The sequence below is a fragment of the Halyomorpha halys genome, unplaced genomic scaffold (assembly GCF_000696795.3).
Source record: "Halyomorpha halys isolate HHAL.00 unplaced genomic scaffold, Hhal_1.1 Scaffold230.1, whole genome shotgun sequence".
Lineage (NCBI taxonomy): Eukaryota > Metazoa > Arthropoda > Insecta > Hemiptera > Pentatomidae > Halyomorpha > Halyomorpha halys.
In genome coordinates, this window is record NW_027114585.1 from 527,706 (window position 1) to 542,977 (window position 15,272).

General features: G+C 34.3%; 1 protein-coding gene across 1 annotated transcript in view; it reads right to left on the reverse strand.

The window, feature by feature from the left end:
- LOC106679903 (ubiquitin carboxyl-terminal hydrolase 48) overlaps nucleotides 1–15,272 on the reverse strand; it is a 165,802-nt gene that overhangs the window by 47,285 nt on the left and 103,245 nt on the right. The window contains exon 18 of the mRNA XM_014419294.2: nucleotides 11,553–11,681. Coding sequence (XP_014274780.1) covers nucleotides 11,553–11,681 — 129 coding nt within the window. The remainder of the gene's footprint in view (nucleotides 1–11,552; nucleotides 11,682–15,272) is intronic.

The window sequence follows — 15,272 nt, forward strand, 5'->3', positions numbered from 1 at the left end:
TAAGCAAATGTCACGTACACATTAATATTATATCTCAAAACAGATACAAAATTTTCATATTTCTTTTCATAATCCACAGGTATTACTTCACGCAGACCAATCATTGAGGGACAATCTAAATCCTAAAGAAATTCATCAATAATAATTATAATTTTTGAACAGGATAAACATTTGCAGACCATCACTGCTATGAAAAACATCTGTTACCATGTGATGAGCAAGTTTACGATCACTATTCCGCATGCCCACTCCGCTCTCAAACATACAAACATTTTAGATATATATATAATAAAGAGGAAGAATGCGAGGACTACATGGTAGAGGAGCTGACTCCATTGAAAGAGAATACCGTGAAATCGGCTGAGGAGATGGAATGACCGAGACCAGCTCGCGCGGCTGCAGTGACCCGCTGGTTCTCCGTTACTCCAACATCACTTGTGTCGATTGGAGCACCTCTCTCTAAGGTAAATCAGAAGTACGTCTCAGATTAGAATCTAGCCAACGGTTGTCAATAACGAGAGAACTAATAGCGGCTGATTTGACCATCATAATTGATTTACATAACACTCAAACTATAGATCAACTAACTGGCCTTCCAAGAGGCAAACCTTGGTGTGAGGTTGATCTAATATAGAAGGGGACGCGTCCCCCAGCTGACCACATCCCCAGAGATCGAGGATCAGGAATCTGGGCACGACTGAGGAGCAACAGCCTGCTCTGAGGGTTGTGTACAGGATGAGCAATGCATCTATATTCATAATAGAAGATCAAGCAATACGAGTAGTACCTAATCTGGAGAGAAAGATTTGAATAAATTTACTGTGCAGTAATAAATATAAAAATAAAAATCATTTTCCATAAAACTAACACACAGAGTCAATATTTGCTTACAATATGCCAACACCTACTGGAAAATTAATCATAATCGTAATCTTTACATTCAACTGAACCTTTAAGTTAAAATAGAGATAGTTGCAATGATATATGAAGAAATCTCTGAAGTACATAAACAGGACTGAACCCATAGATAAACCCGACAAGGATAAACGAAAAGTTGGACAGGAATATCAGTCAAGAATTAATTAATGTTATATATAATAACAAACAAATACGATATATTTTGGTCCTCCGGGCCGGATTTAAACATTAGGCATTTATGAGGCAAGAGCCCTTATAGGTTAAATAAATTTTATAACATTTGAATTATTAAATTAATTCTTCTAGTATTCTATAATCAACCAAGAGTTCGTAAAGAGGGTCTTGGCAAGAGGGATGACAACTAGTCACTAAAACATTTTGAGGTGGAAGAAATTAATTGAGGCGGTTAATCGGTTTCAGTTTTATAACTAAACAATAAAACGATATTCCATAATTTATAAGATATGAACTTAAAATTATTCAGTTATGGAAACGGTCCGGCGGTTTTCTATTGTCATTATAATGTAATGAGAAGAAGAGGAAAACGAGAGCATATTACAGCTCAATGGCGGCCTATTGTAGAGGGCGATATTATGGCATCTATAAATAACTACGGGCAGCCAGCGAGCTGTAAGCGGGAGGATGAAAAAGTGACGGGAGAGAGAACGGGCCTGGATGACCTCCCGTTCAGCGGCCACGTGACGGGACGGCCATTCATGTCCTCATCAGCGGGGGAAAAAACGGAGGCCGTGAAGAAGGAGACCTGGCGGTGAATGGGCAGAGGATTTGAATAGGGCGACCAATGGGGGGACAATGGGCCGCAACCGGGTCGTCGGTTCGATCCACTCCGCTCTAGTCTATCGATATAGATCGATAGTTCTCGTATCGATAATCGAATATGAGTCAAAACGATGCTTGAATATTATCAAACAAAATAAGTTAGCGAGAAGAATGATTCGTTAACAATTATAATATATATCTTAGTCACCGTTAGATTTGATCTGATTTAAGGGCAAAAATCTACGGATGGTTATCATCGGTCCTTGTAACTATATATTATTTTGATATTTACATTTCATATCGTCTATACACCATATAGAATATGGTAATTTACGTTACTATGATTTATGATAATTCATAATATACAAATTAGATTCTTATCATGGTATATAATAATATACCATATGTTTAGTTAATTCAACTTTTTTCATTTTTAATATTATCCTTACTGTCGGGCTGGACAAATTTCGAAAAATATCACATTTTTCAGGGACACTCCTCAGACATATGAATCACAACGTTCATGAGATGTTCATGGGTCAACCATTAGTGTCCAATTCTGAGAAGCGTATTAACCAACCACCTCCTCTCTTCTAGTCTTAAGGATGAGGTCCAGCATTTCACAGTGCTCTTTATGATTTTTAATTAATTATTATTAATTATTTGTGGCCAGTCATGAAAGATCCTAATCCCTATTGGTCCTGTTCTAAAGAGGAACATAAGAGGATGTTATTTCAGAGAGTGGGCTTCTGCTGCTGCATCATCTTCTTTCTTGTTTCTAGGAATTATAGAATGATAGGAACCCAGAAAAATATAATTTTTTTAGTAGATTTTTCAATCTGTAATTATTTTATATTTTATTAAACTGTGAAACTCTCTGGAAAATGATCAGAAGTCGAGACAATTTCAGAAAAGATGATTTTTTTTCCTTCTCCTAAATCCTTTTTTAATACAATTCATTTATTTAAAAGAAATGAGAATAGAGTCAATTAAGAAAATAAAAATTGATCCAGAGAGACCTTAATGACAGAGCGAAACGTTTTCACAAAGTAGTTATGTACAAACATTTAAATACGAGGAAAATATGCGAATTTATCTAAAAAGCTAAAGATTTTTTAATGAAAGTAATTTTGGAATCGAAATCAAAAACAAATATTACTGTAACAATGACATTCACCTTGACAACAAGAGCGTCTTAAAATAATAACTACGGAAGAATATGGTAAAGGTCTATGTTTGAACAGGCATAGACGTAGCGAAGACATAATGGTTAGGCAAACATGGAATGAGATCTGGTTTGTGGTGGCTGCGGTCATACGATGCTACCGGCGTTCACTATAATAACTACTGGCTACTGGTCTACTCTTCTTAAATATATATATGTATATCTCATCTGCCATGTATAAAAAAACAATGTTATGCTCTAAAAATTTCCTTATAAATAATTCAAGTAATTAATTTTGGAAGTAGTTGTTAAAAAAAATGAACAAAGACATCTAGTACCGAGGGATTCAATCTACACCGATAATATTGCGACTTCTGTCCCAGAACAGGTGAATGGTGAGACGAAGAGGAACATTATTAAAGTCTTAACGGTGAGGAGGCTGAAGTAATTACGCACATTGCCGAAGATTGAGGAGGCGCCTAGCTGTACCCCGAACAAGGGAGGATAACAAAAAAAAATAGTATTGTTGTATAAAGAGCTGTGATTGGGAGCAGGCGTCTACTAACGGTAGTCGGCACTTCTTTACCTGACTTGTTGGATCGTGGGATCGTCTCTAGGTTGTTGAAAATCAAAATGATTTATTTAACTCCCATTATTTATTTCTTGCAATTTACAAGAAACTGTCTTTACATAAAAATACATAAAGTAAATTTGATGTTAGATCAAAATGGAGTGATACAGACATGTAGAGAAACTACCCATTGGTAGAACTCTAATCATATTTCTACACTATAAGGTCTCGAGGACATCTTATTTTCAGACGCCTAGGAGAATTGTCAGGAATAGAAGAGGAAGCTAAGTTAGATACTACAGTGTTCGGATGGTAAGATAGTTCATAATGGAAGAATTGATATCTGGTTCAGTCTAGATCGGTTAAATATGGAACATTAAGGTCTTTATGGATGATTTTATTTCTGACAATGTAAGGAGTCACAAATAAAATGGAATTCGAAGGTTCAGTGCAAATTTCAAGTAAGGCTAGTACGGAGGGCGTGAGTAGCGGGTTCACGCCGTATCCCAATTTGATTAACTTTTTCAATTTCACTATTCTTTCAACTTAAGGGACCACAGAGCGCCCAGTTGGGAACAATCTGGTGGCTTCAATCGACACTCCCTAATCTTGGTTTGTACGCGGCGGCAACTATGGTAGCCGCCAGGGGTTGCCAAAAAGTACCAGAAGGTCCACTTTCCGAACTAGTTCCCCCACCAATCACAAATACCAATAAGTCTCCTCTTCTCATTTTACATCAACCCACAAGGTAAATGTTCAGATAAATGTTTCGAAGGTGAGATTAGAAGTTTCCTTTCCGTGTTGAAATTTGTTAAGATCACATCTTGAGGAATTATGTCATGCCACACATCGACTCATTCTCGCAATAACGTGAATGTTTTAATATTACTGACATTAAAACACTGGTGAGCCATGTCATCAAGGTTCAAATAGAACTGTTCCTTCTAAAACCAAGAACAATGCAGACCAACGAGAAGAGTGGTATAACAGATTTAGTGAGAATAAACAGAAGGGCAGGCGGATCAGATTGGGGACAGAATGGGCCTTCCATTGCGGATTTCTCCAACTAGCGAATCCTTTGTCGTCTCGGCGGCTCATTCATCCCAAAGCAGAGACCACAACAACACCATCGTCCGGGCTAACTCGATTCATAGCGAGGAATAAAGAAGTCTGGAAGTATAAGGTAAATATTTTTAAAGTGTTAATCCGTCCCGGAGGACCAAAATATACAATCGAGCGTATATTATAGCGAAATTATTATTATGAGCGTATATTAGAGCGAATCTATATTATTTATTTCTTAATGCGGAAGAAATATCAACTAACAAAAAAAAAAAATAAATACTAGAAAATTATTTTTGCAACTACTTTTTTTTTTTTCATCAGTCTTTGTAATTTTGATTGAAACTGTTGCAGTTTCAGTAAGTTAGTTTTTTTGGCATATTCGTAAATTTCTGCACCGTAAGTCCAAATTGGTCTGAAAAGGTAAGTATAAATCTTTAGTTTTTCTGAAAGTGGTTATTTTGATCGTTTATTTAAAAGATGAAATAATAATTTAAGTCGGAAATTAAGCTTTTGTTTTGTTATTTTTGTGTGGGAGGTCCATGTAAGTCGTTTGTCTAATGTCAATTCTAGGTATTTTACTGTGTCTGTCCGGGTTAAACCTCGTTCGTTTAGAAAAACAGAAGGACATAGACCACGACGAGTGTAAAAGTTATTTGAACTGATTTCTCAATGTTTATCCCTGTTTTCCGTTTGATACACCATTCATGGATGTGAGTTAGGTGTATTTGAAATTGTTCTGAGGCTTGCGCTGGGTTGCCATGCTTGCCTAAAATGGCTATGTCGTCGGCATATGTGGCCGTGAGAGTGTGTTCCATTGTGGGTAAATCGGAGGTATACAAAGAGTATAATAATGGTTCTAGTACAGAACCCTGCGGAACTCCAGCTTCTGCTGCGAAATATGAGGATAGTGATGAGCCCTGTCGAATCCGGAAGTATCTCTCTTCTAAATAAGACTTTAGGATTAGATAGTAGGTGCTGGGAAGAACTCTTTTCAGTTTCTAAAGGAGTCCTGTATGCCAAACTCTATCGAATGCTTGTTGTACGAGAAAGACACCTGTTACATATAGTTTCGTTTCGAAAGCAAAAGCTATGAAGTCTATGACTCGATGAAGTTAATGGGTTGTATAATGGCGATGACGGAAGCCGAATTGATGATGAGGTAGGGTTGTCTCTATGAAAGGTTCTGCAACTACTGAATTAAAATTTTATCAATAAGTTCTCTACCAAGTTGAGCTAAATAACTTAATTACACGTGGCGTGTGTTTTGCTCTTTCGAAAACGCAAATATAAAGAAAAAAAAAAGCAATAATGATAAATGTAATAAAATAACAAAAAAAAAAAATGTTGAGAGGAAGGGTTAGGCGTGACTAATCTCGTTAAGAAGAGAACACTAACGGAGATAGCAGATATAAAATAAACTTTCCCCGAGGTTTTGCAACCGAGGGGGCAGACTTCAATTACTGCAATCAATTAAAAGCCAGAAGCCTCCTTAAAGCGGCCGGAAGCAGACGGAAAAAAAGAAACAGAAAAGACGTCTTTATTCCCAGCTAATGTCGTTAAAAATTTTCTTTATTTATTTTTTAATTTTTTTTTTTAACTACGCCAAGAAGAAACAAAAGCCAGCTTTCGATGAAACTCGTATTTATTAATAAATCCATAAAATGAAACCACATTCAACAAAATAATACGAAGTCTAATTGATTTTATCAAATGTTTATAATTAGCATTATTATTACAAACATTTTTAGTTATCACCATTTATTAAAACACAAAACTGTCTTAAATAAATCTTCCATATAACAATACCACAGTTTAAAAAAACTTTATTTTTCTAAGGCAATCCACAGCGAAGGTGATGTGTACCTAGTTATCTACAGGTGACCAGCCTATACTATGTTGGGAGGTCAAGTTGTTTATTTTGTAGTACCGCCTCATTAGGTGGCAAGTATAAGTCAACACTCCCAGGGCGAATTCGAACCGGCGCCACCCACAGATCTCAGAACGATAGACCAAAGTCTAACCATCTGAGCTACGGACAGCCCTTAAAAAAACTTTAAAATTAACTATAGCTATTTTTATTAAATGAGCACGCAAGTTGTAGATAACAGGGGTATTCACAATCTTTAGTTTAACATGTTAAATGGTTAAATATTTCCTTCTTTTACCATGTTAGAGTATGTTAAATGGAGAATGACGTCATGCAATAGGCCAGCTGAGCTCTACATCATCGTGTTAGGTTATTTGTTCGTAGTTTGTGTTTTGATTTTCTTAGTATTGTTTTGGACTTTTTTAAACCAGACAATCAGTAACCTTACTTTAGGCATGTTGTAATAAATTACTGTAGTAAAAACTCAAAAGCAAACAATAACAAGAAGTTTTAGAAGGAAAGGTTACAAAACAAGTTGCTAAGAAAATCCGCTAGGAGCTTTTACGCATTTAATATTTAACATGACTTTAAATAGGGCTGCTAACAATCCTGTACTTATAAAATTTAACATGGTAAAACATTTTACATTTAACACAGTATTATGATTATCCCTACTATATGGGGAGAAGATGGTTGGGGGTACGATCAGAGAAAGAACAAAAATAAGTTAAAAAAGTAAAGAAAAAATTTCTAATTTTTAATTAATTAGATAATTAAATAAGTTAAAACAAATACAAAATATTCGTGCAATTAGTCAAATAGCAACGCCACTGTCATTATCACAATGGTTCGCTTATACATATTGATATTTTATTTATTGACTGTAAATAATATGTTTTTTTGTAGGTCTTGAGGATGAATCAATAAGACAATTATATTTAGCGAACTTTTCACAACTAACTTCATTGTTTGCATGGTCTAGCCTCAAAATGAATTTCTTCAAGCAATTATTAAAAAACTATAATGCACTAAATTAAAACATTACTATAAGGTGTGTGTTCCAAAATACAACTCAAGGTTTTGCCAGAACTGAGTAGAGCTAAAATGGACAAGGTAAGTGTAGGTTTTGATTTCGTTTTTCCAAAATTTAACCGTTCTTTTCAACAGGTATTCATACTGTTATTTCTGTTTTTTAGTCTATCTGTCTATTTGTATTTAGTATTGTTAATTATGTATTATGTATAGATGGGGTTAGAGTAACATGAATTTTCTACATCTAATTTTTTGTTGATAGTCCGATTTTCTTAATTTTTCTATTGTGATCATTTCTTTTAGATTTTACTTGAATTTGTTTGCTTTTTTCTCAAGGTATGATTTTAGGTGTATCAAAGTTAAATCTAATGATGTAAAGTTTGGATAAAGTTGACATGTTTTTGTATGTACTAGCGCAATCTTTTTTGTTTAGGGTTTTTAATATCCTCTCTGAGAATGTTGGTATGTAAAGAATTCTGTAATAACTTTTACTGCTGGTATGTTGTATGTGCAGTTTATATTTTTCCATAAAATTCAAAATATGAAATAAAATACCATTTTTAAATGTACTTTTAATAATAAGAAACTCAAATGAAGGAAATAGAAACAAAATGGTTGTACACACCGACACAACCTAAACCCCAAGAAACAAACAGTAAAATACACACTTTCTTACGTACCTTCAGAGATATCAAAAAACCTAAACAATAACAAAAACGATTACACTATTACATACAATAAAAGGGCTACCTTATCTAACCCTTATACCAATAGATTTAAATTCGGTACACTTAACATCATACATCGAAAAAAAAAACTTCAGGCGAAATCTAAAAGAAATAATCACAATAGAAAAATAGACATAATTATGTATTGAACATAATAATAATTTACTATATTAACCAACCTTGTTATATTTTGGCGAACTATGTAGCTATGCATAAATAGAACATATTTTTATAACATAAATACAAATATTTTAAACAATGAGATAGGTTGGTTCAATTGCTAATGCCAATGTTAAGGGAATAAAAACAAATATGATTTTTATTGGCAATGCAATTCATTAAATCTTTGGAAATGGGGTAGCTCAGTGAGTAAGACACTGTGTTACTAACTACCGGGATCTGGCTGTAGCAGATAATTGTTTATTCTAGGGGTATTCAAGATCTTTGGTTTAACATGTTAAAGCGTGTTAAATGGAAAAACTCATGTTAAATCGAAAAAAATTGCCTTCTTTTACCGTGGTAAAACGAAATAACATTTAACATGGCTGAGAGTCTGTTACTTGGTCTGTTAAATGGAGAATGACGTCACACGATAGACCATTTGAGATCGCCACCATTTTTGTTGTTGTGACAGCTCAGTTCTTAAACCAGAATGGATAATTTAAATGATACATTTGAGAAAAAAAAAACAGTAAAAAAAACAATGTATTTCTATCTGAAATACATTCTACTATCTGAAAATTTGTAAACACTCGCCAGATAAAAATCTCACTATATGAACCATGTAATTATTCTTAGAGGACATATGTCCCAGAATAAAGTTATTGTTTCATTTCATTTCATAAGCTAAACTTTCACACAAATTCCACTTTTCACTCACTCTAGGCATGTTGTAATTAATTACTTAAATCAAAACTGAAGTAAACAATAACATGAGGGTCTGGAAGGAAGGTTATAAACATAAAGGCTTATACAACAAGTTGCTGAGAAAATCCGCAAGGGGCTCTTATGCATTTAACGTTTAACATGACTTCAAATAGGGCTGCTCACAATCTTATAGTTAAGATTTAACATGGTAAAACATTTAACATTTAACACAACATCATGAATACCCCTTCTGTTACGCTAGCCGTGAGTCAAGTTCGAAAGCCTCTGGGGCCTCTATGAAGTGTGTAAACTTGATTGAAGAAAACTCTGGTTGTTGAGCGTAATTTTGAAGAAATCACCTTCTTGTATACACTAATTTCCATTTTTGTTCACGAACTCCATGGTTATTGTTTTGTTTTTTTAATTATTTACATCTAATGTTTTTGTTGATTTAATCGGTTGGTTAGCAAAGTATGAAAGGGTTGTACATTTGCAGATATTGAGGCTCAAGAGCCTTCATTCATTTAATGTCTAAGGACAGGAATCTGTGTTAGGGCGCCATGAGGGGTTAAGAAAGTGGCAGATAAATTGTGAAATAAAAAGCAATAAAGAAGAGGTGCGAAGAGCAGAGGGAGTAGGGGAGGAGTGGGGAGGGAGAAGATGAAAAAGTGCTTGTGCTGGAGAAGGATGAAACATTTATTGGGGATCTGCTGGGGTCAGCTACGTGTCCCACATAGTACGGTCAGTATGTACCACCGCCTCCATCATCGAGTATTTATAACGCGAGGCAACCTTCACTGAGCAGAATATTAATCCACTGCCATCATAAATAATAACAATAATACTAAACCATATGTATTATTTTAACACTGATTTAAAACAATAAAATATTCAAGCGACTATTAATTATAAATCATGAATTGTCAAAAATGATAAATGATAAATTGTAATAATAAATCATAAGCAATCATCATTACAATCTGCCACACAGTTGTGGGCAATAGGTAATAGTGATGGATGATCTCATACATACTAAAATAAAAAAAATACTAAAAAAAACTCTTAAAATATATACAAACAAAAGAATAGTTAGATTTTTGCTAAGAATATTTTTAGTTATCCTTTCTACACAGCACTTCTTTGAAAACCTTAAAGCGAATTTTTATATGTGAAAGTTATTATAATTACCACAATAGTAAAAATTCATTAAAAAAATTAGTTAATTTAGGGTTTCTCTAGGTGAAGAATAACTAATATTTTTATTAACATGTAAGATTGTAAACAAATGTGATGACGTTCATATGAATGCCAATATCAAAAGACATCCCATGGTCGGGATGTCCGTGCACATTGGAGTGAGACCCAGAGCGCAGGGTTCGGAGCATTGTGGGTTCAATTCACGCCTGGAGCAGTTAATATTTATTTTTCAGAGGTTCTGAGATTGAATCTAGCTAGACTCTATTTTGGATAATACACGGTGGTAACTTCAAAATAGACATCAGGGGTTGGCAAAAAGAACCATTAGACCCATTTCTAGACTATCTTAATCTACATGGATTTAGCCCATATAGAAGCCCTGCAAACTTGGTTTGCTAATATTTTTTTATACCAATTGGTGTACTTTTTTTACCGCCACCTGGAATATCTTTCTATAATGTGTCACCTATCGACAGTGAGATTATGAAATTAACAGAAAGGACTAAGAATTATACTAGATTCTTGTTGTTGATTGTTGCTTAAAGGCGTAAAACTCTCTGGTCATCAACGCCTATGGCATGATAAAAGTAAAAAAACAAATAAATAAAAACTAAAAAAAAAATTAATAAATAAATAAAAATAATAATAATCAAAATCAAAATCAAAGAGGAGTTATAATTTATAAAGAAGGCGATGTGCTTTTATTCAAATACTCATTCATACTTATACAAAAAATTCAAATACTAATGTAATTTTAGCTTCCTCATCTGTGAGAGCTTCTGATAAATTTGGGGTCAGTCTTATCCTGTTTATTAATGGCAAATAGTGAATACATTCTTCAAAATATATCTCTAATCGTGAGAATGGACTGACAATATTTGCACATTCGAGGTGGCAGTTTTCTGATTAGATGAGAGTGCGTGAGGAGAGTATAACCTATTCTCAAGCGGGTTAGAGCAACTTCCTCCCTAGGGCTGTTGCAGTAGGATGTTGACCATGGTTTTACAGATCGTTTTATTTCTTTTAATTTATTCGGAGAGCTTTCATCCCATTTGGCCTGCCATTTTTCTAATATTTGTAATTTAAGGAGTGTACAGAGTTCTGAAGGGGTAAGAACGGCGGTGCCTCGGCCAGGGAGCGTGAGGGTTTATAAGATTCTAGATTCTTTCTTAACTTTATAAACCGGAAAAATATAAATCTATACTTGGTAGTCAAAGTATTAAAAGATCAGAGAGTTATTCCACGCAGCATGTCTTTCACAAATTTCAGAGCAGATATTTTGGGCAATCAGCGAGAAACTGTGAAATTATTAATAAAAAAAAAATTGAACAATTAAACAAAAATATAAAATTATATAAATACCTTAAGGATGAGAACAGAGTCAGGATAAATGTTGAGAGAACCTAAAGTGGCCGTCGGGTCTTCGAGATGTCTTCCATCCTCGGTCGACAAGTGTTGGTCGAAAGGGGCCACTCTCAAGCTATTAAGGATCTGAAAATATATATAATTTTAATAAAAATAAACAAACATAAAAACAAGTTAGCATCAATATTTTATAAAAATAATAACATTAAAAATCGATCTGTCTAAAGTAAATCGATCTCAAATGGATATACAAAATGTTTAAATTTAGCGACTTGGGCACATACGCACAAAAAATAATTCAGAGCAAAAATAAGGCTACAATTTAAATGCAACACTTGAGTTTTAAAAAAATAGATTTTTGAGTCCTCAAACCGAACAGGATTTAAGGAAACCTATTTCTGTACTGATTTGAGGAGCTATATATGAAATGGGCTGATGTGAGAATCCAAAAGGAATCACTGAGCAGCCGTGAAGGTAGAAGGGAGAGCGGATGAGGGAGAAGAGAATGGAGTTGTTATAAATGGAGGCCTGGGATTGGCAGATCCGAGGAATAATTAAATGAAGACCAGAGGAAGCGGTGGCAAAAACTGTCTTAAAAAGGGGGGGCCCTGACATATTCCTCCTTGGTCCTTTGTTTTTCCTCCAAAAGGGCGTTAATCATAACCAGCCCCCGCGTCCTGACCAACAGCCGGAGATTAACGGTGGGCATTAGTAACACTGTCCAGCGGCCAGAGGCAAAAAGCCTTATCGCAAGCACTACCAAGGAGCTACCCCCCTCCTCCCTGGGCTAATCAACATAACTAATGAGAGCTGCCCCCCCTCCACTATCTTTCTCAGTCATTGGCCATTGGCCACCGATCATACCGTGGTCCTTTGTTTAGTCCTTTCTTACCCCTTTGACCTCTGCCCTCGCAGCCCTAGGGCACCCTCGTCAGGCCGCCCATTAAAGATAGCAGGCTATATATCGGCAGATCAAGTAGGCAGTTAATGCAATGTGCCGTAACCTCAAAACCCACTGTTGATAATTAAAAGAGCTCAACTCGGAGTGATGTGTTATTTTCAACAATCACAATGCCTACTAATTAAAAAAATATGACATAAAATCAGAGAAAATGTGTGGAGTTCTATTCAAATTTTAATATTATTATTCTAAATAGGAGACCACTCCTCATTTTTTTTTTTTTTTTATATAATTTATTTATTGCTATTTACAACTCTAAAAAAAGATAAACAACTTAATTTGCTGCAAGTGACATAGTGACATGATACAAACATGTGGAGAATCTATCAATTGAAAAAATCTAATTTCTAGAGGAGAAGAACTTGTGGCCATCTTCTTTTCAGACGCCTAGGAGGATTATTAGGTAATAAAGGAGAAGCCAGGTTAAAAACAAGTGGATTTGGGTGGTTGGGAAATTTATCATGGAAAGAATGGTGACTGCTTCTGGCCAAATCGGCAAAATATAGGACATTGAGGTCCTGATGGATGACTTGATTTGTGACAAAGTAAGGAGCATAAAGGATTTTACGAAGGATTTTGGACTGTAAGAATTGGATTCGGGAGGAATTTGATGGTTTAGTGGAGCCCCAAAGCTCAACTCCGTAGATAACTCCTCATTCAAATGGAAACATGACCAAATCACCAATATGGTAGTGATTTGGTGGATAATTTTAAAATAAGAAGATTTAGATATTTATGATTCTAAATAAAAAATAGGTTTTTAACTTATAATTAATGACCTGGGCAGAATAGCTTGCAAAACAAATTTTAATGTGAGGAAGAATTTATAATTGAAGATTGTCCTTGAGGATAGCCGAAATGGCCAAAACGTTGGACAGTTTTGAAATAAAAAGTGTTGAGACTAATAAGGATACAATTTTTGATTTATTTAATAAGTTATAATCTATTTTATAGTAAATTTAACTTGCTTTAATTTGAGTGCTGACAGATATGTGTACGTCCAATGGTTTCAGAAATAGAGTTTTTCATAAATCAAACCTATTGTCCGAACAACTATAAATCTAACATAAATAGCAATAATATAAAAATAGGGTACTGATGTTTTAGTACATTCAGTACATACTGTTTATGAAACGTTGCTTTTTAAGAAGCCATATCTCGGGAACTATTGAACGTAAATAGCTCTATTTGGGCTCATATTTTAGAAAATTTACTCTACTTTAAATGACGTTCTCATAGGTTTTCTAGTGTTGTTGGTTGTTATAAAGAAAAAATATAGAAAAAATTTTATTATTAAAGTTTTGAAAGAGCCGCAATTTTTTATTCTTCCTACTATACTTAGCAGGCTCATCAATTTCGACGAGTAATTTTACCTAGTTTTCAATTAAGTAATCAAACACTGGGGTGAAACTGCCTTTTTTCTCCTCTTGGGCTCTTGTACTATACCTAGGCCAGAGTTTAAACCGACTCCCCTGCAGACTGGAGGTTGCACGAGACGTATTTTAATTACAATGACCTCTTTTGCAGTCTGAAAGACACTGTTCTTTTGACACCAAATCGCTTGAAGATGTTGTAATTTGTTCTACAAATTATATTACATTTATATATTGATTACGCGCCTAAAGCGCAATCTATAATATAATACAAACATATGAAAGGGAAAATTGGAGTATATATTTGCAAACAATTCTTTAAACAATAGCTGAGGCAGTAATAGATAAAGTAGAGTTTTTTAGGGCTGTAATAATCTTTTATATTATACATTTTTTTTTGTTTTTTTTAAATGAATGTTTCTAAACCTTTAAACAGCTGTGTACACCTTATATGGTTTTCGTAACAGGGCGTATCATTCGAAAAATCGCTTATGCTACTTCTGAATTATTAAATCAATTAATTAACTTGTGAAACAGTAATTTGGTCCGTTTAATTACGTTTAAAATAAATAAACAAATAATTTAGACATAACAATTACTTTTATTAACCAATATTCAGTTGGTTACCCGCACAACGATGGAATTATTGGAATACATCACAACAATTCTAGTAAAGCAACAAGAAACAATTTTCGAAATTAATAATGAAGAACAGATATGCGTCTTTTTATTCCAAACTTTTTTTTTTTTCCAAACTCCTTAACCATCCTAACCCATTAACTCTTAATCTTTCAACCTTAACAATCCCTGATAATCCTCCGAGGCGTCTGAAAAGAAGATGGCCACGGGACCTTCTAATTTAAATTAATGTTTGAAGTACCACCAATGGGTGGTTCCTTCCCAAGATTTTCAAGTGTATATGAAACATACTACATATTTACCTATTGTATTATTTTGTACAGTTGTAAATTACATTAAATAAATAATTAAAAAAAAATAATGAAGATAAACCTCTCTCTAGCTCACTGTTGTCAGCCAGTTGTTTGTAATTGTCAAATTGAGTACGGCTCGACAAGACGTGGCTTCAGAAACGCGCAGGAAATGGTATTTTTTTATTAATATTACATGCATAAAAAATTTATGAGAATCCCGTCTCATAATTAATACCGGACACTATTTACGACCTTGTTATATCAGTGTAAAAAGTATAAACTTAATAAGTGGAAGCAATAAAAACGTTTAGCGAGTTGTGGACAGCCGTTGGCTATCGAACGAAAACCATCAATACTTGCGAATTTAATTAACATACCATCCTAATTTTTTCTGTCATTATCCAACGCTACTTCTAAGTCTTTATGCAGGATGAATATTTCTTAATATATA